The 24558-nt window shown below is 45.5% G+C and overlaps 2 protein-coding genes across 17 annotated transcripts in view; one reads left to right on the top strand and one right to left on the bottom strand.

The window, feature by feature from the left end:
• The window catches only part of CARD9 (caspase recruitment domain family member 9), a 173761-nt gene that overhangs the window by 42196 nt on the left and 107007 nt on the right, over positions 1-24558 (top strand). For 5 of the 7 annotated variants that reach the window (XM_073640127.1, XM_073640128.1, XM_073640129.1 and 2 more), the window contains 2 exons: positions 48-196; positions 8811-8962. In XM_073640127.1, the coding sequence (XP_073496228.1) occupies positions 48-196; positions 8811-8947 (286 nt within the window). In that variant the 3' untranslated portion in view covers positions 8948-8962. Of the gene's footprint in view, positions 1-47; positions 197-323; positions 805-8810; positions 8963-24558 lie in introns of those variants that run through there. The other 2 variants (XM_073640131.1, XM_073640130.1) reach the window with 2 other exon arrangements.
• The window catches only part of GPSM1 (G protein signaling modulator 1), a 242000-nt gene continuing 237956 nt past the window's right edge, over positions 20515-24558 (bottom strand). For all 10 annotated transcript variants that reach the window (XM_073640123.1, XM_073640119.1, XM_073640120.1 and 7 more), the window contains one exon: positions 20515-23978. In XM_073640123.1, coding sequence (XP_073496224.1) covers positions 23784-23978 — 195 coding nt within the window. In that variant the 3' untranslated portion in view covers positions 20515-23783. The remainder of the gene's footprint in view (positions 23979-24558) is intronic.

Genomic DNA, 24558 nt, shown 5'->3' on the forward strand with positions numbered 1-24558 from the left:
GTGTTTTAGCTCATATGTTAATATATGTTCATCATTCTGCACTGAAGGAATATTGAGGAAATCTTGGCTGCTAAAGGAGAGAAGGTTCGTCGGCTGGTTGGTGAAGAGGCTCTGGAACTGTTGATGGACGACGGTATAACAGGGGATGGCACAGGCCCGCCGGAGGATCAGGACAAATCCGTGTCTCCTGCTCCTGGTGAGAAGACAGTGACTTGACAAGGAGGAGGCGGTAGACATTTCTTATTTTTATATAGACTCTCAATAATAATTGTATCATGACAGAGAAGATATCATATCTGTACCCGTCATTCCTTACATTACAGCACAATGCAGACGATCATGACAGTCTACGCCGTAGGAGTACAAGCCGCATATGCCGGATACATTTTCTTGTAAGCAATGATATTACATGGGGACTCGTGTTCTTACAATCCTGCCGACCCCCCATGTCTCTGTATGAAGCAGGAATTTGTAAGAGGCGCTACACCAGAATACCACAAGGGGGTGATGTAGTGTGTGTATATACACATGAATATACAGTACTGTGCAAAAGTTTTATACAGGTGTGGAAAAACACTGCCACGTAAGAATAGTTTTAATAGAGGAGTGTTAATAGTTCATTTTTTCAAATCGCAAAATTTAAAGTGAATGAACAAAAAAGAAATCTAAATCCCATCAGTATCTGGTGACTGCCTTTTGCCTTCATCGCTTCTTCTCGGTCACTTGTTACTTACATACAGTTTAAGGGACTCTGCAGGAGGTTTTTCCAAACATCTTGGAGAACTGACCACAGATCTTCTGTGGATGTCACTTGTGCAAATCCTTCTGTCTCTTCATGTGATCCCAGACAGACTGGATGATATGAGATCAGGGATCTGTGGGGGAAGGATCATCACTTCCAGGTTCCCTTGTTTATAATGACATTGGCTGGATGTTTAGGGTCGTTGTCCTGCTGCAGAATAAACTTGGAGCCAATCATGTACTACCATCAGGGAGGTGTCTGGTTGCAAATGTATTCCACTGCAGAACATCGACCCCAAACATCCAGCCAATGTCATTAACAACAAGGAGTCCTGGAAGATATGATCCGGCCCCCACAGATCCCTGATCTCACATCATCCAGTCTGTCTGGGATCACAGGAAGACACCGAAGGATTTGCACAAGTGACATCCACAGAAGATCTGGGGTCAGTTCTCCAACATGTTTGGGACAACTTTCTACCGAGTTCCTTCAAAACTCCTGCACAATTATAACTATAAGGCTATGTGCCCACGATGCAGAAATGCATCTCCCCTGGCAGAAAAAATGCATGCGGATTGTACATGCGTTTTTCCTGCCAGGGACATGCGGATGTGAAGCTTTCTTCACATGCATTTACGAATGCGGGTTGACAAGCTCTTTCCAAGCAATTTTAGCATCACTTGGACAGTGCTTGACAACTTGGTCACACTGTATAAATCCATGAAAAAGGCATGTATTTATATAGTGTGACCCGAGAGAATGTATAAAAATAAAAAATAAATCTATACTTGCCCTCCGATGGCTTCACTCGGTGCTGACTGCCGGCAGATCGCGGTACACTGCACTGAAGGACCTGTCGGCGTCGCGTGACCCGTCACATGACTATGACATCAGCGCAGGTCCTTCAGTCCATCACTATTTGCCTGCATGAGAGGAGGAGTGCACCGGGGGCCGCCAGAAGGTAAGTATCATATTTATTTTTTATTTTATTCTTTTTTTCACAGTTTCTATGGTACCCGGGTCCAGAGGAGAGTCCCCTCTCCTCTACACCCGGGTACCATCCGCACATTGTAACGCGTGGAATGCTCCTCTACATATACAGTGATGCGGATTCCATGCGTTCTAATGCAAGTCAATGGCGGCGAAAACGTAGCACTTTTGCAAAATAATTGGTAGTACTGCGTTTTTTTCCGCAGTGATAATCCGCAGCGAAAATTTCCGCAGCATGTGCACAGCACATGCGGATTATCATTGGGGAACATGGCAGACCTTCTACCATGCATTTTTTAAGCATTTCTGCAGCGTTTTTGCCGCTGCGGAAACGCTTAAAAAACGCATCGTGGGCACACAGCCTTAGAATTGATTAACACTTCTATTTTGAAAAGTATTCTTACTTTGCAGCATTTCTTGCACACTTGCCTAAAACGTTTGCACATTACTCTATACATATATTTATTATAATCCCCTTTAATGCTATGTAATAATAAGGTTAATTATGCAAATAACATTTTTTCTTTTTTTTAAGTCCTTTTTTATTACAGGATGGTAATTATCTAGTGTCCATTCCTGGCTGTTAAAGGGGTGTCCAGTCAGAATATATTGGCGACCTTTCCATGGGATAAGTCGCCAATATCAGATTGGTGGGGACAGATCTCCGGCACAATCACTGATCAGCTGTTACCAGCTTCAGTAATGGCCGGATGTCAACACTGATCAAAGTTGCAAAACGCTGCTCCATCCAGTATGTAGTGGCCACTGCTGTATACAGCAAAACAGCTCTCACAGGACCTTGTGGGAGTGCAGGCTGTTGGACCTCTATCAATCTGATTTTGATGACTAGAGTTATTGCCAAATGCTTCACACGAACCATTTAAGTCGGCCATGACAGTGGTCTGATTGGAGCCACTGGTGCATGTTATCTGCGGCCCTTCTTTTGATTAGACATCCTGGAGTGACATCACACCACAACGGTGACATTGTGCCAGGCTAACCAAAGAGAAGCTGCGGACACGAAGGTAAGGGGTAGCACTCCTGCTCACGTGTAGTGGCCACAGACCACTGTCATGGCCGATGGAATGGGACGTGCTAATCGATTCTCCTCAATTCATGCCCCATCCCATGAATAAGTTATCTATATATTAAACTACTTTAAAAGGGCTGTTCACCTTTGGGGACTTTTTTTTTTCAATGTTTGTATTTGAGGTTGAAACAATTTTTGCTATTTGGGTTTCTATTAAAAAAATATCCCATTTGCCTTTTACACCCCTCTGTGTTGCACTTTCTATTGTAGGCTACAGAATAAGATTACCTGGGGTTCAGTCAGTGACCTCATGTCTGATAGGGAGTTTTTAACTCGTGTCTGACTTTTACTGAGCTCTTCTCGGCTGATTTATGACCACTGACCACATCAAAGTTAAATGTGCAGGAAAACAAAGCCTGCACAAGCCAAGTGGTGACAAATATTTAATGACTCCCAATTGTAAAAATGATTTTTTTGTAAGCTCCAAATACATGCATTTAGGTTAATAAATAATGTGCCAACTTTTGCTGACGTTTTTTTAAGTGAGGAAGGTGATTGCTCTGTTCACATCACATACAGTGGGTACAGAAAGTATTCAGACCCCTTTAAATTTTTCACTTTGTTTCATTGCAGCCATTTGGTCAATTCTAAAAAGTTCATTATTTTCTCATTAAAGTACACTCTGCACCCCATCTTGACTAAAAAAAAACTGACATGTAGAAATTTTTGCAAATTTATTAAAAAAGAAAAACTGCAATATCACATGGTCATACCCTTTGTTCAGACACTCATATTTAAGTCACATGCTGTCCATTTCCTTGTGATCCTCCTTGAGATGGTTCTACTCCTTCATTGGAGTCCAGCTGTGTTTAATTAAACTGATAGGACTTGATTTGGAAACGCACACACCTGTCTCTAAAAGACCTCACAGCTCACAGTGCATGTCAGACCAAATGAAAATCATGCGCTCAAAGGAACTGCCCAAGGAGCTCAGAGACAGAATTGTGGCAAGGCACAGATCTGGCCAAGGTTACAAAAGAATTTCTGCATTGCTCAATGTTCCTAAGAGCAGAGTGGCCTCCATAATCCTTAAATGGAAGAAGTTTGGGACCACCAGAAGTCTTCCTAGACCTGGCCGTCCAGCTGAACTGAGCAATCGTGGGAGAAGAGCCTTGGTCAGAGAGGTAAAGAAGAACCCCAAGATCACTGTGGCTGAGCTCCAGAGATGCAGTAGGGAGATGGGAGAAAGTTCCACAAAGTCAACTATCACTGCAGCCCTCCACCAGTCGGGCCTTTATGGCAGAGTGGCCCGACGGAAGCCTCTCCTCAGTGCAAGACATATGAAAGCCCGCATAGAGTTTGCTCAAAACACATGAAGGACTCCCAGACTATGAGAAATGAGATTCTCTGGTCTGATGAGATGAAGATAGAACTTTCTGGTGATAATTCTAAGCGGTATGTGTGGAGAAAACCAGGCACTGCTCATCATCTGCCCAATACAATTCCAACAGTGAAACATGATGGTGACAGCATCATGCTATAGGGGTGTTTTTCAGCTGCAGGGACAGGATGACTGGTTGCAATTAAAGGAAACATGAATGCGGCCAAGTACAGAGATATCCTGGATGAAAACCTCTTCCAGAGTGCTCTGGACCTCAGACTTGGCCGAAGGTTCACTTTCCAACAAGACAATGACCCTAAGCACACAGCTAAAATAACAAAGGAGTGGCTTGAGAACAACTCTGTGACCATACATGACAGGCCCAGCCAGAGCCCTGGCCTAAACCCAATTGAGCATCTCTGGAGAGACCTGAAAATGGCTGTCCACCAACATTCACCATCCAACCTAACGGAACTGGAGAGGATCTGCAAGGAAGAACGGCAGAGGATCCCCAAATCCAGGTGTGACAAACTTGTTGCGTCATTCCCAAGAAGACTTATGGCTGTACTAGCTCAAAAGGGGCTTCTACTCAATACTGAGCAAAGGGTCTGAATACTTATGACCATGTGATATTTCAGTTTTTCTTTTTTAATAAATTTGCAAAAATTTCTACATTTGTTTTTTGTTTCAGTCAAGATTGGGTGCAGAGTGTACTTTAATGAGGGAAAAATAACCTTTTTAGAATTTACCAAATGGCTGCAATGAAACAGAGTGAAAAATGTAAAGGGGGTCTGAATACTTTCCGTACCCACTGTATACTTGTAGTGTATCTATAAAGGCTCCATTCTCCCAATGGAGGCCAAAATGATGTCCTTTGGCGTTTGTCTGTCCAGTTACATTTTGACATTGCCTTTTTCACTATATAAGAGTCTTCCTCACTTTCCGATCCATTTACACGTACGTATGTGTGTGTATAAATAATATATGAATATGAGCCTACAGATGTCTGTGCCTCAGGATACATCATAGCCGTCTGCCACCGGTATACAGTGGGAGATCCTCTGGGCACAGCTCTAAGCGTGATGTGAACAGAGCCCGAGTGTTTTGCCTCGCTGAGAATCATTACGGAAGATTTCCCCTTCCCCCACCTAATTGTGATCTGTACATGTTCATACACTCGGTTACAGCCCATAAACCAAGAACGGCTCTTGGACCGGTACAAACACCAACATAACGTAAGAGAGGCACAACTTGGGTGCCATCATGGCTTAGTAATAGCGGATTTGTCATTCAGGGTTCCTGGACAGCCAGGTGGGAGCTCTTGGGCAGCCATATTGTTGCTCATCCTGTTTTTCAAGCTATAGAAAATACAAAAAAAATAAAACAACGACCCCAGGATGTGTGTGTATAATGTAACCTTATCTGTGATAAATTATTAGAAATGAGGCCTAATACGAGAACATCGAGCAGACCTAGAGTAGAGCTGTTGCCCATGGCAACCAATCAGGTCACTAATTTCATTTTCCCAAGGGCCTGTGAAAAATGAAAGCTGTAATCTGATTGGTTGCTATGGGCATCTCGTATGTCCCCTAGGATACAGAATATGTCCGACACTAGTGTCTCTCTATGATGGTGATTACACAGGAAGAGTAATGTTCTGGCAATCAGAGTGGTAGAAATATGAGATGGGGGCTCTGGTTGGTTGATACAGGCAGCCATATATATGTAGCACACAATAGCATTAGCCTCCGGTGTATTACATACATGTCTGGGCCAGCGTGTAATAGCCCCATGTGTCTCGTATAATAATATCGCTCAGTCCTGCTGACAATCCGACCTGCTGCCCATCAAACCGTAAGTGGCTCATGAAAAAGAGATGGTGGAAATGGAAGCAGCGAATGCTGTGTCAGCGCCCTGCGGCTCTCATCGCTCCTCTTACCTCTTGTAAACCTCCTGAGTGGAAGCCACGTTAAAAATGTCCTGGAAGTGTATCTTTAATGGAGGTGGACGCCCCGCCAGCATCTCCATTATTTCATTTACTAATCCCAGCAGCCTCCTAAGGATCAATGAGCGAGAGAGAGAACGTTCTGGATAGAGGTGGAAAGATGGCCGCCCTGCGGATCAAGGGCTTCTGCATCTTCATCTCATTGACCCTTACTTTGGTAGGAAGAGAGTAGATTTGCAGGATCAGGCTGCACAGACATATGCAAATACACTCATGGCCGAAAGTGTTGGCCCCCTTGAAATTGTTCCAGAAAATGAAGCATTTCTCCCAGAAAATTATTACAATTCCACATGTTTTGTTATACACATGTTTATTTCCCTTGTGTGTATTGGAACAACAGAGAAAACAGAGAAAAAAAAGCAAATTGGACATAATTTCACACACAACCCCAAAAAATATGCTGGGCAAAATTGTTGGCATCCTCAAATTAATATTTGGTTTCACACCCTTTGGGATAAATACCTTCAATCAATCGCTTCCTATAACCATCCACAAGCTTCTTACACCTCTCAGCTGGAGTGTTGGACCCCTCTCTGTTTGCAAACTGCTCCAGGTCTCTCATATGTGAAGGCGCCTTCTCCCAACAGCAATTTTAATATCTCCCCACAGATGATCAATGGGATTTAGATCTGGACTCATTGCTGCCACTTCAGAACTCTCCAGCGCTTTGTTTCCTTCCATTTCTGGGGGTTTCTTGAAGTATGTTTGTGGTCATTGTCCTGCTGGAAGACCCATTGCTAGTGATGAGCGAGTATGTTCTGCTAACCCTTTCGGCGAGCATGCTCGAGTGCTCGCCGAGTATTTTCAGCGTTCTCGGGTGTTATGTTTTAGTCGCGCTGTGTGCTTGATTTGCGACTGTTTGACAGCTTTAATACATGTGAGGAATGCCAAAGAAACAGGCATTCCTCACATGTATTAAAGCTGTCAAACAGTCGCAAATCATGCACACAGCACGACTAAAACATAACACCCACGCACGCTGAAGATACTCGGGGAAACACCAGAGCATACTTGTAAATCTCGAGTAATGAGCATGCTCGCTCATCACTACCCATGACCGAGGACTCAAACCCAGCTTTCTGACACTGGACATTACAACACCAAATTTTTGGAAAATCTTCAGATTTCATGATACTTTGCACACAGTCAAGGCACCTAGTGCCAGAGGCAGCAAAACATCCTTGAACCTCTACCATATTTGACTATAGGTACTGTGTTCTTTTCTTTGTGTGCCTCATTCCATTTTCGGTAAACAGTAGAATGATGTGCTTTACCAAAAAGCTCTATCTTGGTCTTATCTGTCCACAAGAAGCTTTCCCAGAAGGGTTTTGTCTTACTCATGTACATTTTGGCAAACTGCAGTCTAGCTTTTTATGTCTGTGTCAACAGTGGGGTCCTCCTGTGTCTCCTGCCATAGCGTTTTGTTTCATTCAAATGTTGACGGATAGTTTGCACTGACATTGATGCACTTTGAGCCTGCAGGACAGCTTGGATTTCTTTGGAACTTGATTGGGGCGGCTTATCCACCATCCGGGCTATCCTTCGTTTCATAAATTTTTGTCTGCCATCCACATCCAGTGAGATTAGCTACAATGCTGTGGGTTGGAAACTTTTTGATTATGTTGCGCACCGTGGACAAAGGAACATCAAGATCTCTGGAGATGGACTTGTAACCTTGAGATTGTTGATATTGTTCTACAATTTTGTTTCTCAAGTCCTCGGAGAGTTCTCTTCTCTTTCTATTCTCCATGCTTAGTGTGGCGCACACACAATGCAAAGATTGAGTCAACTTTACAGAGTTGAATCAAATTCTAGCTTGGAGGCTTGTGAAGTTGTAATGATAGTGAACTTTTATTACAATTCCAGCATGCTGTGACAGCCTGCAGCACTCACAATATGCTGTCTGGTAGATGGCTGATCTCTGCTACAAATGGTGCACTAAACCTGCTCTACAGATGAGCAACTTGTAGCCGCCATAGACGCTCGTCTTATGACTCAAGTGGTGTCGTGCTGTTTTTTTTTTCTTCTTGATTTTGTATGATGTTGGCAGCAGCGGTCTGCCCTGAAGTGCCGCCAGTAATGAGTCGAGCGTGGCAGCCACCCCTCGAGTGTCGGAGATGGCTGTCAAGTGTTTACATCCAGTGCTTCAGGTGCGGAGCAGACCCTTCAGCACCAGATACTTCTGTGTATGGAGAAGGGGACGCTCGTCTATGTGACGCTGATCTTCAGTCCTAGAGTCCTTGAATGCAATGTTTATTATCCGATTATTTGAGTGCAATTAAAGGGGCACTCTACTGGGATTTTTTTTCCTATTTAAAGGGAGAAAATAATATGCAACCAAAAACTGAGAAGAGGTGATCCTGGGGGTCCGGCAGCTCTTGGAGACCCCAGCAGTCCACAATGCTTGGCCATCATTTCATATTTTATGACTTTATATCCAGCAAGTGGAAATTTCTGAATTGTGAGACAGATTTTGTGGTACCTAAACCATTCACTCTGCGAAATGTATATTTTGTGCTGGCGTTTTCTACCTAGTGTGACTTCATCAATGATGAGTCCGCAGCGGCAGAATAATGGGGGTTTGAATACACAGGGAGGCAAAGACAATGGTGTCTGGTTTAAAGGGGAACGCAAGTAAAAATTTATTGTAATCCGTTATTAGAGATTCTCCATATCTGCTTGAAACATTTTCCTGGTTGTCCTTGGAGGCAGTCCACAGTCAAGACGAGGACTACATGGTGGCGTCCCGTGATAAGGAATTCTCGCCATGGGTTTGTGGCAACACGGCACCAGCACTGAAACCAGGAGAATAAGGTGGGTAACCTTTTTGGTTTTTATTTTATTTGGAAACCATAAACAAGCTGCTGCTGTTGGATCTGCTTTGTCTATTTAGTACTTTAAATGTAATCTGCTGAGTTTTCGGAACAGGCTTGTGTCTTATTGGAGCCCAGGTGTGATGGCGAATGGGCACGTGCACATATTTGCTGGTAAAACACGTGATGTTGACTTGGATGCCGCCACTGGAGATCGCGGCATTGCTGTATACAGGTGAGTGTCTGTGATGTGCAGCTAGATACAGTGGTTACGGAAAGTATTCAGACCCCTTTACATTTTTTACTCTTTGTTTCATTGCTGCCATTTGGTAAATTCTAAAAAGTTCATTTTTTTTCTCATTGACTGAAAAAAAACAGAAATGTAGAAATTTTTGCAAATTTGTTAAAGAAAAACTGAAATATCACATGGTCATAAGTATTCAGACCCTTTGCTCGGACACTCATATTTCAGTCACATGCTGTCCATTTCCTTGTGATCCTCCTTGAGATGGTTCGACTCCTTCATTGGAGTCCAGATATGTTTAATTAAACTGATAGGACTTGATTTGGAAAGGCACACACCTGTCTATATAAGACCTCACAGCTCACAGTGCATGTCAGACCAAATGAGAATCATGAGCTCAAAGGAACTTCCCAAGGGGCTCAGAGACGGTATTGTGGCAAGGCACAGATCTGGCCAAGGTTACAAAAGAATTTCTGCATTGCTCAAGGTTCCTAAGAGCACAGTGGCCTCCATAATCCTTAAATGGAAGAAGTTTGAGACCCCATGAAGTCTTCCTAGACCTGGCCGTCCAGCCGAACTGAGCAATCGTGGGAGAAGAGCCTTGGTGAGAGAGGTAAAGAAGAACCCCAAGATCACTGAGGCTGAGCTCCAGAGATGCAGTAGGGAGATGGGAGAAAGTTCCACAAAGTCAACTATCACTGCAGCCCTCCACCAGTCGGGCCTTTATGGCAGAGTGGCCCGACGGAAGCCTCTCCAGTGCAAGACATATGAAAGCCCGCATAGAGTTTGCTCAAAACACATGAAGGACTCCCAGACTATGAGAAATGAGATTCTCTGGTCTGATGAGATGAAGATAGAATTATCACCAAAAAGTTCTAAGCGGTATGTGTGGAGAAAACCAGGCACTGCTCATCACCTGCCCAATATAATCTCAACAGTGAAACATGGTGGTGGCAGCATCATGCTATGGGGGTGTTTTTCAGCTGCAGGGACAGGATGACTGGTTGCAATTGAAGGAAACATGAATGCGGTTAAGTACAGAGGTATCCTGCATGAAAACCTCTTCCAGAGTGCTCTGGACCTCAGACTTGGCCGAAGGTTCACCTTCCAACAAGACAATGACCCTAAGCACACAGCTAAAATAACAAAGCAGTGGCTTCAGAACAACTCTGTGACCATTCTTGACTGGCCCAGCCAGAGCCCAGCATCTCTGGAGAGACCTGAAAAATGTCTGTCCACCAACGTTCACCATCCAACCTAACAGAACTGGAGAGGATCTGCAAGGAAGAACGGCAGAGGATCCCCAAATCCAGGGGTGAAAAATTTGTTGCATCATTCCCAAGAAGACTCATTGCTGTACTAGCTTAAAAGGGGCTTCTACTCAATACTGAGCAAAGGGTCTGAATACTTATGACCATATGATATTTCAGTTTTTCTCTTTTTAATAAATTTGCAAAAATTTCTACATTTCTGTTTTTCTTTCAGTCAAGATGGGGTGCAGAGTGTACATTAATGAGAAAAAAAATGAACTTTTTAGAATTTACCAAATGGCTGCAATGAAACAAAGAGTGAAAAATGTAAAGGGGGTCTGAATACTTTCCGTACGCACTGTATATGAGAACATTGTCTAGGACTGTGTGATCGCCGTAGAAGAGATGTGTAGGATGATTGTACATGGGCGCCACAGCCTGTCCTGTAAGACCCACGCAGCCGTCGCATATGACTCAATTACAAGCCGACGCGGGATTTAATAACATTTACAAATGGCTTCCAGCCTTCCTGCCCGCAGATAATACATTTCTGACACCAAGTTTTCTGGCACTTGTAATGAAAACGATCTCTCGCTGACATTGAAAATCAACCAGCTGAAGCGAGGAGATTAATACTGCTTGACAGAGCGTCCTCTGCCCTTTATCAGAGGAATACAATTCTGCGGAAACGTCAAGGTAAATCCCTGGATAGAGGACGAGGTTAACCCCTTCACAGCACATTCAATGTGGCAGCAGTGCCAGCCGTAACCAATTTCACCAGGTCAGGGTCTCTGGTGTCAATTTGTTACGGGGTGTCTCTGGTGTCTCATTGAAGTAGCGTCCTCCAGTCCCTGGTGTCTAGTAGATGTAGTGTTATCAATTCCCTGTGTCCTCCGGTCCCTGGCTTCTAGTGGACGCAGCGTCTTCCGGTCCCCGGCGTCTAGTGGACGCAGGGTTCTGCAGTTCCACCTAAGAAATCACCTAAAGTGCTGCAACAAACATCCCATAGCTGATGGCCAGTCACAACGGTCTATTAATGACGAACACAGAACAGGAGAATATGCATGCTAACGATATGAGGGGCATATAGGAGATAGATGGTGCAAATATTAGAACAATAAAAAAAACTAAACAAGAAATAATAAAAAAAAATCTGTAAACTTCTAAATGACAAGTCTCGGGCGCGTGCCCCCTCTCCTGTACAGTGATGCCCCGATTCACAGCGGAGAGTCACTGGTCACCTCTATGGATGGATTTATGGATTGGCATGTTGTTAGTCGTCACTTAATGATCCCTGAATCTACAAAGAGGAAATGTATGGACCTGTAAGACTAAGGGGGGGCATGTGCCCTGAGGGACTTTTATTTAGAGGTACTATGATTTCATATTTTATATATTCCAGCTTTCCTATTGTTGTGTTGGCACAATCAATCTACTATAAATCCCTCATATCGTTCTGTTGGCCTTTAGCTGTGGATGTTTGATGACGCTCTTATGGCAATTCTTAAGCGGTTTAGTATATTTTTTTTTAGGTAGGGCCACGTACAGATTTTTTCAGGGTGAGGCGTTGGTAAGCAGGGGCGCCTTTTGCGTATCTTTTTAGGGTTGGGGTGTGCTAAGGATTTCAAGCACTTCCTACTTCATCCTTTCACCTGTTGACCTATTGTCTATAGTGGGATATATACAATGCTCAAAAAAATAAAGGGAACACTTAACAGAATATAACTCCAAGTCGATCAAACTTCTGTGAAATCAAACTGTCCACTTAGGAAGCAACACTGATTGACAATCAATTTCACATGCTGTTGTGCAAATGGAATAGACAATAGATGGATATTATTGGTGTTAAAATCTCTGTTTTACTTTTCGGCCATCTTTTTGTTTGCTGGCTTCTAGTCTTTTCCTCTGGTGCCGGGTGTCTTGGTCACGTGATCTCCTCACTCTTTATCACTCAGCACCTGTCTCCCATTCCTCGCTGGACATCAGTGTTGTTACGCTTGTGCTCTGGCTAAGTTGCCTTGTTAGTTCTTTGTGCTTAGGAGAATTGATATCCTGGGACTTCTGGTTCCACCAGTTTTGTTTCCTTTAATCTTCGTTTCTGCAACTAACTTCTCTTTTAGGAGGTCACCTGTGTTTGCTCCCAGTCCTTAGATCTTTTAGGGACTCACTTCCCCTTCCTTCAGGTCTTCGTTTGAGTTCAGTGCAGGATCTTCAGGTGGGGCTATTCACAAGGAATAGGGCACCCACCCCAGCGTAGGGTTTAAGCGGAGTCTCAGTGCAGGACAGCTTTTCCCTCCCATTCCTTAGTTCCTAGTTGCAGAACATAACAGTATGTCCAGCCCCGTTTAAAAAAAAAAATAATTTTTTTTCCTCTCCTCTCCCTGGGTTTTCTTCAGTATGAGTACCGTCCAGGAGCTTGCTCAACACTTGCAAGGGTTGACTCTGCAGGTTGCCGGTCTTCAGCAGTACGTGAGTAAATACCCTGCAGAATGCTATGAAGAACCTAAGGTAGGATTGTAGGATTACCTGAGTGTTTCTCGGGGAAACGACAGGAATTTTTTTCATTTAAAAGTGCTTGTTTGTTGTATTTTCGGCTCAGACCTAGATCTTCTGGGAGTGAACTACAGCGTGTAGGGATGATTATGTCTCTATTGCGTAAAGAACCACAAATCTGGACGTTTTCCTTGTCTCCTGATGATCATTGTTTGAGGTCTGTGGAGGCATTTTTTGATGCCATGGATTTGCTGTATGATGATCCTGATCGGGTTACATCAGCTGAGGCAGAGCTCAGTCGTCTCAAACAGGGTTCTCGATGCTGAGAGTTATTGCACCCTGTTCAGACAATGGTCTGCAGATGTCAGGTGGAACGACCCTGCACTCAAGTTTGTTTCTGGTCGGCTTGAGTGAAAGGTTAAAGATTTGCTCATTGCATTCCCTGCACCTGATACTTTACAAGTTGCCATGCGGTTAGCTATCGTGTGGATAGAAGGTTGAGGGCCAGACAGAATGAGGAGAAGTTTCCTATATTGCTGGATTCTGTTTCTCACGATATTTCTGCTGACACTGGAGAACCTATGCAGGTGGGGGCAATGTCATCCCGTTCCAAGGAGAGGGACAGGAAGTTCTCTGCGGGACTTTGCTTGTACTGCTTTAAGGCTGATCATTTTTTTTAAAGCAATGCGAAGTTCGCTTAAGGAAAGAAAAAAAAAAAAAAAAAAAGGTCAGTAGAATTAACACTCCCGTTCGCATTGCGTTTTTACGTTCTGCTGGGGTGTTTTTTTTTTTTTGGTAATACCACTTTTCAGGGTCGTTCGATTGAGTTTCAGGTAATGGTGGATTGTAGTTCTGCACTTAAGTTGACTGATCAACAATTTCTTGAAAAGTATAAGTTCAGTTCTGAACCTTTGTCGTCTCCTTTTCCTGTGGTGGCGATTGATAATACTCCCCTGGAGCATGGGAGCATTCTTCGAAAGGTCACTGGAATTCCGCTTAGTATGAATATGGAACATCAGGAGCAGATTGACTTATTTGTACTTGCTAAATTGCCTTCCCCGGTCGTCCTGGGGTTGCCCTGGTTAAAAGTGCATAATCCTTTGCTGGACTGGTCATCTGGTTTCATAAGATCCTGGGTCAGGGGTATTATGGTAAGTGTTGTAATTTTCACATTGCGGCTGTTGTGAAGGGGGAGTTACCTGAACCCATTCAGGATTTTTGCAGGGTTTTTGGAGAAGTGTCAGTTTGCTGTCCCGAAAATTTAGTTTTTTTGGTTACTTTGTCTCTTGTGATGGTTTTGAGATGGACCCGGTGAAAGTTCAGGCTGTGTTGGCGTGGCCGAGGGCCTGAAGGTTTGAAGTCCGTGCAGAGGTTTTTGGGGTTTGCCATTTATTACAGGAAATTCATAAAGAATTTCTCTGTCATTGCTAAACCCATTACTGATCTCACCAAGAAGGGTGCTAATACAGTCCAATAGTCCACTGAGGCTATTGAGGCTTTTGAGTATCTCAAGAAGAGGTTCAGCTCTGCTCCTGTTCTTATCCAGACGGATGAGACCAAGCCATTTTTGGTTGAGGTGGATGCCTCATCTATAGGGTTAGGGGCAGTTCTGTCCCAGGAGGGAGAGGATGGGGTGCATCCCTGTGCTTTCTTTTCCAAAAAACTTTTTGAGACAGAGCTCAACTATGATGTTGGGAATCGTGAGTTGTTGGCTATTAAACTCGCGTTTGAGCATTGGCGACATTTTTTGGAGGGGGCTCGACATCCTATACAGGTTTTCACTGATCATAAGAATTTGATTTATCTGGACGCAGCTAAACGTTTGAATGCCCGTCAGGCTAGGTGGGCACTGTTTTTTGCCCGGTTCAATTTTTCCGTAACCTTTGTCCCGGGAACAAAGAATGTTAAGGCTGACGCTTTGTCTCGTAGTTTCTCTCCAGCGGTGAATGCTGAGAGGGAGAAGTGTATTTTGCAGCGAGGGGTGGTGGTGGCCGCATTGGATTCAGAGTTGGAGAATAGAATCCTAGGAGCTCAGAGTGCGGCACCAACTAACACTCCATATGGTAAATTGCTTGTGCCTAGAGCCTTGAGGAGAGCTTTGTTTGTTGAATGTCATGAGTCTTGGTTGGCGGGTTACCCAGGGATTTCGGAAACTAGGAAGTCTATCGGTCGAAGTTTCTGGTTGCTAGGGTGGCAAAGAGAAGTCATCATGTGGGTGTGTCAGTGTTCTGTGTGCGCTGGGTCAAACGCCTCTCACACTCCGGCTGCGGGGTTGCTGTGCCCCTTGGAAGTTCCTAGTTCGCCATGGACGCACCTTGCCATGGATTTTATCCCGATCTGCCTGTATCGGAGGGTTTTTCTGTCATCTGGGTTGTTGTGGACCGGTTTAGTAAAATGTCATCTGGCTCCGTTCAACAAGTTAACTTGCGCCAAGACTCTTGCTAAGGCTTTTGTGAAGGAGACTGTCAGGCTCCATGGTGTTCCCACGGACATTGTTTCCGATAGAGGACCACAGTTTGTGGCTCGCTTTTGGCGTGCTTTTTGTGACAGATTGAAAATTCATTTGTCATTCTCATCGGGGTATCATTCAGAGTCCAATGGACAGACTGAAAGGAAGAACCAGGATGTTGAGCAGTTTTTGCGATGTTTTGTGGCAGACAATCAGTAACTGTGGTCGGAATTTCTACCACTTGCAGAGTTTGCCCTTAATAATCATACTTCTTCCTCGGCTGGGTGTTCTCCTTTTATTTTTGTTGTACTGGCAGGTATCCATCTTTTGGTCCATTTTCCAAAGTTTGGGCTGCTGTACCGGAGGAGGACAATTTTTCTGAGAGAGTTTTTTGGAGAGAGTTTGGACCAGTGTACGCCTGAATCTTAAAGAGGCTAACAGGAGATCAAAAAGATATTTTGACAAAAAAACAAAGGAGTCCTTGTTTGCTGTTGGGGACATGGTTTGGTTGTCCTCTAGGAATCAATCTTCGTTTGAAAATTCCTTCTAAAAAAAACTGGGGCTTAAATTTGTGGGCCCTTTCAAAGTGGTTCAGATTGTCAACTCGGCAGCGGTGAAGTTGGGCATTCCCTCATCCTGGAGGATTAATTCTGTGTTTCATATGTCGTTACTTAAGAAGGTGGACACGCCTGATAAGCAGGCGAAGTCTACTGTTGATGAGGACGGTGAATTTGAGATTTCTCGCATTTTGGATTCCAGGTGGCATAGAGGGAGATTACAGTATCTTGTGTCCTGGAGAGGTTTCTGCCCCGAGGATAATTCCTGGGTGAAGGCCGAGGATGTCTCGGCCTCAAGGCTAATTAAGGCTTTTCACAGGAGATTTCCTGGTCAGGTTAGGCCTAGAGGATCCGGAGGATCCTCATAAAAGGGGAGGTACTGTTAGAATCTGTTGTTTTACTTTTTGGCCATCTTTTTGTGGTTTGCTGGCTTCTAGTCTTTTCCTCTGGTGCTGGGTGTCTTGGTCACGTGATCTCCTCACTCTTTATTACTCAGCACCTGTCTCCCATTCCTTGCTGGACATCAGTGTTGTTACGCTTGTGCTCTGGCTAAGTTGCCTTGTTAGTTCTTTGTGCTTAGGACAATTGATATCCTGGGACTTCTGGTTCCACCAGTTTTGTTGCCTTCAATCTTCGTTTCTGCAACTAACTTCACTTTTAGGAGGTCACCTGTGTTTGCTCCCAGTCCTTAGATCTTTTAGGGACTCCCTTCCCCTTCCTTCAGGTCTTCGTTTGAGTTCAGTGCAGGATCGTCGGTGGGGCTATTCACAAGGAATAGGGCACCCACCCCAGCGTAGGGTTTAAGTGGAGTCTCAGTGCAGGGACAGCTTTTCCCTCCCATTCCTTAGTTCGTAGTTGCAGAACATAACTATTGGCAATTATCAAGACACACTCAATAAAGGAGTGGTTCTGCAGGTGGGGACCACAGACCACATCTCAGTACCAATGCTTTCTGGCTGATGTTTTGGTCACTTCTGAAGGTTGGTTGTGCTTTCACACTTGTGGTAGCATGAGACGGACTCTACAACCCACAGAAGTTGCTCAGGTAGTGCAGCTCATCCAGGATGGCACATCAATGCGAGCTGTGGCAAGAAGGTTTGCTGTGTCTGTCAGCGTAGTGTCCAGAGGCTGGAGGCGCTACCAGGAGACAGGCCTGTACACCAGGAGACGTGGAGGGAGCCGTAGGAGGGCAACAACCCAGCAGCAGGACCGCTACCTCTGCCTTTGTGCGAGGAGGAACAGGAGGAGCACTGCCAGAGCCCTGCAAAATGACCTCCAGCAGGCCACAAATGTGCATGTGTCTGCACAAACTGTTAGAAACCAACTCCATGAGGATGGTATGAGGGCCCGACGTCCACAGATGGGGGTTGTGCTCACAGCCAACACCGTGCAGGACGCTTTTGCCACAGAACACCAGGATTGGCAAAGTCGCCACTGGAGTCCTGTGCTCTTCACAGATGAAAGCAGGTTCACACTGAGCACATGTGACAGACGTGACAGAGTCTGGAGACGCCGTGGAGAGCGATCTGCTGCCTGCAACATCCTTCAGCATGAAAGGTTTGGCAGTGAGTCAGTAATGGTGTGGGGTGGAATTTCTTTGGAGGGCCGCACAGCCCTCCATGTGCTCTCCAGAGGTAGCCTGACTGCCATTAGGTACCGAGATGAGATCCTCAGACTCCTTGTGAGACCATATGCTGGTGCGGTTGGCCCTGGGTTCCTCCTAATGCAGGACAGTGCCAGACCTCATGTGGCTGGAGTTTGTCAGCAGTTCCTGCAAGATGAAGGCATTGAAGCTATGGACTGGCCGCCCGTTCCCCAGACCTGAATCCGATTGAGCACATCTGGGACATCATGTCTCGCTCCATCCACCAACGTCACGTTGCACCACAGACTGTCCAGGAGTTGGCGGATGCTTTAGTCCAGGTCTTGTTTGGAGATCCCACGGGAGACCATCCGCAACCTCATCAGGAGCATGCCCAGGCGTTGTAGGGAGGTCATACAGGCACGTGGAGGCCACACACAATACTGAGCCTCATTTTGACTTGTTTTACGGACATTACATCAAAGTTGGATCAGCCTGTAATGTGTTTTTTTCCACTTTAATTTTGGGGATGACTCCAAATCCAGGCCTCCATTGGTTAATAACTTTGATTTCCATTGATGATTTTTGTGTGATTTTGTTGTCAGCACATTCAACTTTGTACAGAACAAAGTATTCAATGAGAATATTTCATTCATTCAGATCTAGGGTGTGTTATTTGAGTGTTCCCTTTATTTTTTTGAGCAGTGTATATATTTGGTGTTGTAGCCAAGATGCTCCAGAAGGAGAAGCTTTTACTGATCATCAATGAAGGTTCTATTTTATGGGCGTTTTCTATTTACTAAAAGTAATTTCCGTCAATCTCTGTTGTTTCCTGAATGTAGCGCCTCCTAGTCCCTGGCGTCTAGTGGGTGTAGCGCCTCCTAGTCCCTGGCGTCTAGTGGGTGTAGCGCCTCCTAGTCCCTGGCGTCTAGTGGGTGTAGCGCCTCCTAGTCCCTGGCGTCTAGTGGGTGTAGCGCCTCCTAGTCCCTGGCGTCTAGTGGGTGTAGCGCCTCCTAGTCCCTGGCGTCTAGTGGGTGTGGCGCCCCACCCCACTAGTCCCTGGCGTCTAGTGGGTGTGGTGCCACCCCCCACAAATGCCTGGCATCTAGTTCGTGTGGGCCCCCCCACTAGTTTCTGGCGTCTAGTGGGTATGGTGCCACACCCCACAAATGCCTGGCATCTAGTGGGTGTGGCGCCCCCCCACTAGTCCCTGGCGTCTAGTGGGTGTGGTGCCACCCCCCACAAATCCCTGGCATCTAGTGGGTGTGGCCCCCCACCAGTTCCTGCAACTAGTGGGTGTGGCGCCACCCCCCACGAGTCCCTGGCGTCTAGTGGGTGTAGCACCTCCTAGTCCCTGGCGTCTAGTGGGTGTGGTGCCACCCCCCACAAATGCCTGGCATCTAGTGGGCGTGGCGCACCCACTAGTTCCTGGCGTCTAGTGGGTGTGGTGCTCCCCCACTAGTCCCTGGCGTCTAGTGGGTGTGGTGCCTCCTAGTCCCTGGCGTCTAGTGGGTGTGGTGCCTCCTAGTCCCTGGCGTCTAGTGGGTGTGGCGCCCTCCCCCCACTAGTCCCTGGCGTCTAGTGGGTGTGGCGCCCTCAGCCCCCCCCCCCCCCTCAGTACCTGGCGGGTGCAGCACCCAGCCAATCTCAGGGGGGCAACACAGCCACCAAACACCGAAGCAATGTTACCATCCACCTGTCTTTCCTCATAGATTGTAAGCTCGCGAGCAGGGTCCTCACTCCTCCTGGTATCTATTGATTTGTGTGATTATTGTTATTCTGTAATGTCTTTTATTGTCTGTACAAGTCCCCAAAGTGCTGCGGAATATGTTAGCGCTATAGAAATAAAAATTATTATCTAGCAGGTAAACGGCTGACTCTTCTCTGATGTTTAGTGGGTATAGGGACTTCGATTCCTGTCCCTGCTATGTAGTGGGTGCAGAGCCCCCCAAGTCCTTTGTGTAGTGGTCCCCAGTTCCTAGTGGGTCTGAGGTTTGAGTAGTACCAGGTCTGTAATGGACTTTGCTGTCTGAGCTTCCCGCCTCCTGACCTTTCTGCGGCCCCAAAGCTTCATGGAGTAAGTCAGAACCAGAACTGTGTTTTAGTGATTAACGCAGGACGCAGAGAACAAAGCCACTGTAATCTGATCTGTAGATACAGGGACTGTGCCGGTTAATGACAGTCTGTGTAGGTTTGCACCACTTCACAGACAGCGCTATGGTTAGGCAGCCATTGCCTGGCCGTGTGCAGCTTCCATAGTTCGTCTCTGTTATAGTGGAAGATAAAGTGTATAAAATATTTGGGAGATTTTAAGTATCTAAGGGAGTCCAGTGAAGGAGCGTGACTGTGGTGCCCCCTGGGGGCAATGAGCAGAGGCACAAGGTAAAACTGGCAGTATGTTGTGGGCTTTTTCAGCTGCTGGATGCATGTTCTACTTTTAGTCTTGCAGTTTATGGCAATTTTTTTGTATATTCATCTCAAGACTGCATATGTGTATAAAAATATCCAGAACCGAGTGCACCACTGAGCTCCAGGTGAGTAGCCCCGAAATGTCCGCAATTCATGGTTCATGTAGCCATCTGATTTCCATGTATAATATATGTGTGGCTAATACAAATGACTGGCACATGATATATTCCTTACCAGGACCAGGGGGCATTCATTACAGGTGGATGGAAAGGGTTCTTTACAGTTAGAGCACTCAGCCTGGAACACCGACCACAAGAGGTAGTGATGGCAGATACTAAACCAGCATTTATAAAGGCCTGGTGCTTTTCTCACAACAAATGGCATTGTGGGTAATAAATAATCCAGTGCTAGACCATGTAGAACTGGTGCAGAAAGCAGATAACGGGAGACGCAGCATCCGCACCCTGGTAGAGCGCCAGCAGTGTTATGTTTTGGCGCTGTCTCATGGTCAGTTGCACGTATAAGAGTGTGGCGTAAGCCCTCAGACATAAAGCACACAGTCCACGCCATTAGACCACAAAATGTTTTATTAAGCACGAAAGAACAAAGTCTTTAGATATTTGGCAAATGTCAGGAAAAAGTCAAGTACCGTATATTATTTAATTCTTGTTACAAACCAAACTTTGAAAAAACCAAAACTCTGCAAATGCACATTGGAAAATAAATAGCTTTATTACATTCAAGTATGTGGCATTTCCGCTGGATTTCGAGTCCAGCGCCTACTTCCAGTTTTGGACTGAGTGCTCCCCTCCCGCCCCCCATGTCATGTAGCAGAGGCTGGTTTATTGCAATCTGTCTCCTGCGTTGCGCTGTTTGGTCTTGTACCATAGACAGAGGTGTGTGGGACATGTGGCCACCTTCTGTACTGATTGCCTGGCCCAGTAGGTGACAGCTTACGTCTTACTGTGCTTGTCCTAATATAGTGATATCTCGTCGACCATAAAGAGATGGTGCTGGGCCTCTCAATCCCACATGGAGAGATAAGAGACGCCGCTGAATGCCACAATTGCAGAGGCCACCATCTAATACCGGGTGGGATATCGTGCACACATCCTATTAAACTATGGTGCATGCATGATACCTGCCAGGCGTCCAGTGGTTGCCTCTGCAACTGTCCTGCTCCGCGAGGACAATCCTCTGTAACCTGGACACATTGAGGTCTATTAAAAGGCTTTTGTCTCTATTATATGGACATTCTAGAGAGCGGTTCTCCACTTGGGACGCTCCTCCTCTCTAACAGCCATTCGTTTGGATGGCCAACATCTAATGCTTCATGTATAGAAAGGTGCTGCCTAGTTGCCCAACCTGGAATATTCTGCTGTATTACTACCAATCAGTAAATGTTAATGTGTTAGACCCAAACGTTAGTGCACTCCTGGAGATGGGGAAATTACTGAGGATGTTGCCCTGTATATAGGATGGTTCTGTGCTGTATACACCAGGACCTTGGAAGAATATATATTCCTAGTCTGGTAGAAGGAACAGACTTTTCTATCACACGACCCAGATCCGGAAAGATTTTTGCTCAACTCTAAATCCATCCCATGATGTAATAAATGAATGTGATACTTGTATGGTAATGGACTGAATATTATATGGTTATAACTGGAGAATTGCGACCTCATGGCATTACTATAATGATTGAATGCTAAGGCTGGCGGACGTCTCTATAGCCAGTCACCGCTTATATGACAAAACTCTTCAGTGCACGTTATAGGGGTTTTCTGTTATTGGATGGGATTGTCCATAAATGTCTGATAGGCGAGGAGCCCTGTGATATAGGGTGATCGATGTATGGCTTGCAGTACCATTCTCAGCCACTGCACAATATACGGCGCTGTCCACGGTTAGGGGCACACCCGCAATCAGCTGAGCACTGGAGGTGCCATAAGCAAGACTCGCTCTGCTTTGTAAGTGAATAGGAACATTTGTTTATGCAGGAACCCTGTCTAAGCCCCACTACTTCTCCCAGCTGAGGGATTGCTGCAATAGCTACAACCTGAAATCATCCACATAACAATAAAGATGGCCCACAATCCACTGGAAATTTGCAGATTTTACCCTTTACTTAACAAACCTGTGCTAACATACAGAAAATGCACACTCTATATACCGTGTGTGAATGCTTTGGACTATTCATACTGGCCTTTATAATTTGCTACAATGTGTCAGCCCCGATCCTGACCCCTTTATTTTCTGTGTCCCGTTGTCATCTGTAATGGATAAAAAAAAAAAAAACTGGATCTGTTACAAATTGAGCAAAAATTGGAAGAACGGTTTGGTTTCCATTTTGCATCCGTTTTTTTTCTTCTGTCGTTGATCACCTCCAGCACCCCAGCCATACGGATGCGTTAACAGGCGATAACTGATGACCATTCCTTATGATCGGTTTCCTAAAGACTGCAATGTTAAAAGAAAACAAACCTGACTCGGTTGTTTATTAATTTTTTTTTTTTTGGGAGGGGGGGGTGGAGCGTATGGACGAAAAGTTTATCACACTACACTTTTTGATCCGGATCAAAAAACAATAAATACTCCAGTACAGAATCCATTCATGTGAACGGGGACAGAATAGTCCTGAACTGTATACACACTATTGGGCATGTGGACATTTCCTTACATGAAGGAAGGCTCTGAATAATAAATAGGATGCTAAAAATCAAGAGAGTAAAGCGGCAACAAAAATGCTTCATCTAAATATTCACGATTTACGCTTAATGCCGACCTAGTAAAGTAGATACTGATTAGATATTGGTCCCTTCGTGGAGCGGGGAATATGGCCTCAGCCGGTTAGGAGTGGAGACACAAAGGTTTTCAGCCTCCTGCCATAAACTGGAATGTTTCCATTCACTGTGAGAAAGCAGAGGTTTTGAACACTTTGAGTTGAACATTCCTGTAATACCCTGTTAATAAAAAGCACATCTTTGATTTATTTCCCCCCTACTTCTGGGTCCAGTTGTACCTTTTGCGCTGGGGGGCATAAGAGACGGCCTAGCTGAGCCCCCTCAGGCCTGACTTCCTAGCGCTGTGAATAGACAGATTGCTCCAGCGTGCTGGCAGTTTGTAGCTTGCGAGCTCTAGGCCTCATTCAGTGAAGGGCAGTAAATCTAGGTCAGCGCCTGCCAGCTGCCTGGTGTATTATTGCTAGAACGCTCACAGCAGTACCTGTTAACCTGGTCCCTGCCAGGTCCGACACGCACGCGTTCTAGGTTGTACGCTCTCGTTCCTTATGGACGTCACGTACAGTTTTGCTTGTCCTTTAAAAAAGAACTTATTACAAAAAAAGAAATCTACAAAATGTAATTATTGCCATTTAGTGAATAAGGCCCTTGTGACCTGGTCCGGAGTAACCCTTGCTGTGATTCTTACCCGCTTACACGTACAGTAGTAACACCATCATCTCCCTTTAGACTCCTGTTGGGGGTCTTGTCTGCGACTACCCCCATCTGTGACACTTGCACAGAAGTCTACATGTGCTGTAAATATCGTCCATCCTAAATCCGCGCCTCTGTTACTACTTTTCCTGCTTTTGGCAGATTCTGCCCGGTGCCACCTACTACAAATAAAGTCCTAGAAAAATGGAAGGTCCTTGTCATTTACTAATTGTCCGAAGACACTTGGATATGTCACATACGGTAACGATGCACCTCAGCTATGCAAATACACGGGTTTCTAATTGTAAAGTTGTTGTTCTCTGCTGTCAGATACTACATGGAGTCGCATCCTCAGGGGCTCACGTCCTAAAGGCAGGTTTTTCTCTGGGCAGAAGAGCTAACACTTAGCTGTTGTTTGGGCTCCGTTGATTACTATGATGTTCACTGTCTTCTTGGCTGGACCCGATATCTACTCGCTGTTCATCCATCCTCTTGGCCTGGACTCTCTGGATGAGGCTGAAGAAGTCTTCGTCTGGCATTGTGGGTCCTCTGGGCGTGGGGTCCGGCGGGGTGCATCTTTGGTCATCTATCCGTGAAGACTACAGAAAAAGGTGAAGATCAAAATGTGAACGGAGAAAGGAAATATAAAACATTTCATGAACTATGATCATCTGCAGAATGACAAGGCTCAAGAGCATGATCAGTGCCCTTGGGTGCAGCATGGAGATTTCTGATACTGAACATCTCACAATATTATAAGTAAACTGCCTTGGTGGGCAGAAGATGCCCTGACGTGATTAAACACGTTTCTATCTGCTTAGAAACCTACTGAGGCTCGTGCCAATATTGTAGTGTAAATCATTAATAATTGTGCTTTCTTGTAAGACTCCACATGTCACCAAGTAAATCTGCCCCACTGTGTCTGGATTACGGTAAGAGAAATCTCTGCACAGTGTAAAAGGGGTATTTGCCAGACCATTGTACGGCGAACCTCCTACCTGCGGGCATCCCGGTGCCTCTTCTGATTAGTTGCCCAGCGTAATGGGATGTTTCATGCTGGAGTGTAATGATGTGGGGGGTCTACTAATCAGAAGAGGCATCGGGGCTGCCGGCAGGGATGGGGCTGCCGGCAGGGATGGGGCTGCCGGCAGGGATGGGGCTGCCGGCAGGGATGGGGCT

Source organism: Phyllobates terribilis, unplaced genomic scaffold (genome assembly GCF_046119375.1).
Source record: "Phyllobates terribilis strain yellow unplaced genomic scaffold, ASM4611937v1 Scaffold_7__3_contigs__length_470593459, whole genome shotgun sequence".
Taxonomy (NCBI): Eukaryota; Metazoa; Chordata; class Amphibia; order Anura; family Dendrobatidae; genus Phyllobates; species Phyllobates terribilis.